Here is a 2,093-nt window from a genome sequence, read left to right on the forward strand (position 1 = left end):
AGCTGAGGGGGCAGGGGCCCAGGAGGCTGGGACATGTGGAGGGGCCTAGGGGGTGGGGTGGGGGGGTCCCAGGGGGCAGGGCAGGGTGACCCCCACTGACCCTCCCCGCCTTCCTTGTGTACAGCCAGCACCTGAGGAGCCCATGGAGCTGGAGGCTGAGCAGCCACCTGAGGCCGCCCAGGTAGTGAGCATTGTGGAATAGCAGAGGGGTGGTGGGGCTCAGGAGTGGGGCATTGTGGGATAGTGGAGGGATCAGGGGGAGGGTAGAAGCATTGTGGGATAGTGGAGGGATCGGGGGAGGGTAGGAGCATTGTGGGATAGCAGAGGGCCTGGGGCATTGTGGGGTAGTGGAGGGGCAGACTGGGAGGGTGGTAGAGGCACTGTGAGAGAGCAGAGGGATGGGAGGGGCATTGTGGGATTGGGGAGGGACCAGGGAGGATATTATGGGATAGCAGAGGGATGGGGAGCAGGGAATAGGGGTATCATGGAGTAGTGGAGGGCTGGGGATTCCTGAGGCAGCATTGTGGGATAGCAGAGAGAGTGGGAGGGGCACTGGGATAGCAGAGGGATTGGAAGGGGCTGGAGAGGGGCACTGGGATAGTGGTGGAGGGGTTGGGAGGCCTTGTGGGATGTTGGGCAACATAGGTGAGACCTTCTGGGATAGTGGAGGGCTGTGGGGGCTGGGGAGAGGCATTGGGGGATAGCAGAGGGGCTGGGGAGGGCATTATGAGATGGCAGAGGTCTGGGGGGCCCTGGTGATGTCTCACCTCCCCCCTTCCCCCTCCTGTTGCAGCGGGACAGTGCGGGCTCCCCAGCCCCAGCCACGACAGCATGTACCCCCGGTGAGTAAATCCCACCCTGCTCGCCCCTCGGGACACCACCAAGCTGCAGGGGAGGGGAGGGGCACCCACCAGCCTCTGACCCCCCTCCATCTGCCCCCAGGAGTGGGTGCCCATCATCCGCCAAGACATCCAGGCCCAGCGCAAGGGGAAGCAGCAGCCACCGCTCAGCGATGCCTACCTTACCGGCATGCCCGCCAAGCGCCGCAAGGTGAGAGCCCCCTGGGGACCCCCCCCCACCCCATAGCTCACCTTAGTGACACCTGTCTGACCAGCATGTCAGCCAAACCCTCCAAGGTTAGATCCCCACCCCCAACAACTATGCCTCACCAGGACCCCCAATATCCCTCCTGCCCTCCCAGACCCCATATGCCTCCCCCAGCAATGTCTGGTATAGCCCCCAAGTGTGTCTGCATTCCTCTGTCCTCACGTCTATCTCCCCATGTCCTTGTGTCTGTCTGTGTCTCCTTGTCCTTGTGTGTTTTCATGCGTCTCTCCATGTCCACGTCTGTCCCCACGTGTCTGTTTCTCTATGTCCCTGTGTCCATGTCTGTGTCCCAGTCCTTGTGTGCGTCTGTCTCCCCATGTCTATTCCTTTATGAGTCTGTGTCCGCATGTCTGTTTTCATGCATGTTTCCCATGCCTACAGTTGTGTTGTGAGGGGCGTGGTGGCGGCAGCACAGACCTTGTGCCCATGAATGTCAGCGTGTGTTGTGTGTCAGACCATGCAGGGTGATGGGCCGCAGCTGCTGCTGGCCGAGGCTGTGTCCCGTGCTGCCCGTGCCACCGGTGTCCAGACCTCGAGTCCTGAAGAGTTACGCCGTGACCTGGCCCAGCCCCCGCTGCAGGAGGCCTATCGTCGCCAGGTAAGTCCAGATGCCTGGGTTCCCTGCGGGGGGATGGGCTGGGAGCCAGGACGCCTGGGTGCTGTGGGCAGGGAGTGGGGGTTGGGGGGTGAGAGCAGGAGGGAGCTGGGAGCCTGGATGTTTGGGTTCTGTGGGAGTAGGGCTGTAGGCTTGGGCGGGGGAGATGCTTGAGTTTCCTGAGGGCTGGGAAGCCCAGACACCTGGGGATTTTTGGTGGGGAAGGTGCTGATGGAGCCTGAACCCTGGGTTCCCTGGAGGGGGGAATGAGGAGGTGTGGGGGCTGGGAGGCTGGAGCCCGGGGTTCTCTGGGGGATGGGAGCAGGAGGTGCTGGGAATTCGGCTGCCTGGGTTCTTCAGGGAGGATGGAGTGGGAGGGGGGGCCTGAGAG

At 62.8% G+C, this 2,093-nt stretch overlaps 1 protein-coding gene across 1 annotated transcript in view; it reads left to right on the forward strand.

Annotated features, from left to right (window-relative positions):
* Window positions 1-2,093, forward strand: part of BAG6 (BCL2 associated athanogene 6) — a 19,412-nt gene that overhangs the window by 16,653 nt on the left and 666 nt on the right. The window contains 4 exon segments of the mRNA XM_025192361.1: window positions 125-181; window positions 794-923; window positions 926-1,050; window positions 1,562-1,705. Of these exon segments, the coding sequence (XP_025048146.1) occupies window positions 125-181; window positions 794-923; window positions 926-1,050; window positions 1,562-1,705 (456 nt within the window).

This window comes from Alligator sinensis, unplaced genomic scaffold (assembly GCF_000455745.1).
Source record: "Alligator sinensis unplaced genomic scaffold, ASM45574v1 scaffold336_1, whole genome shotgun sequence".
In the NCBI taxonomy this organism is placed as follows: domain Eukaryota; kingdom Metazoa; phylum Chordata; order Crocodylia; family Alligatoridae; genus Alligator; species Alligator sinensis.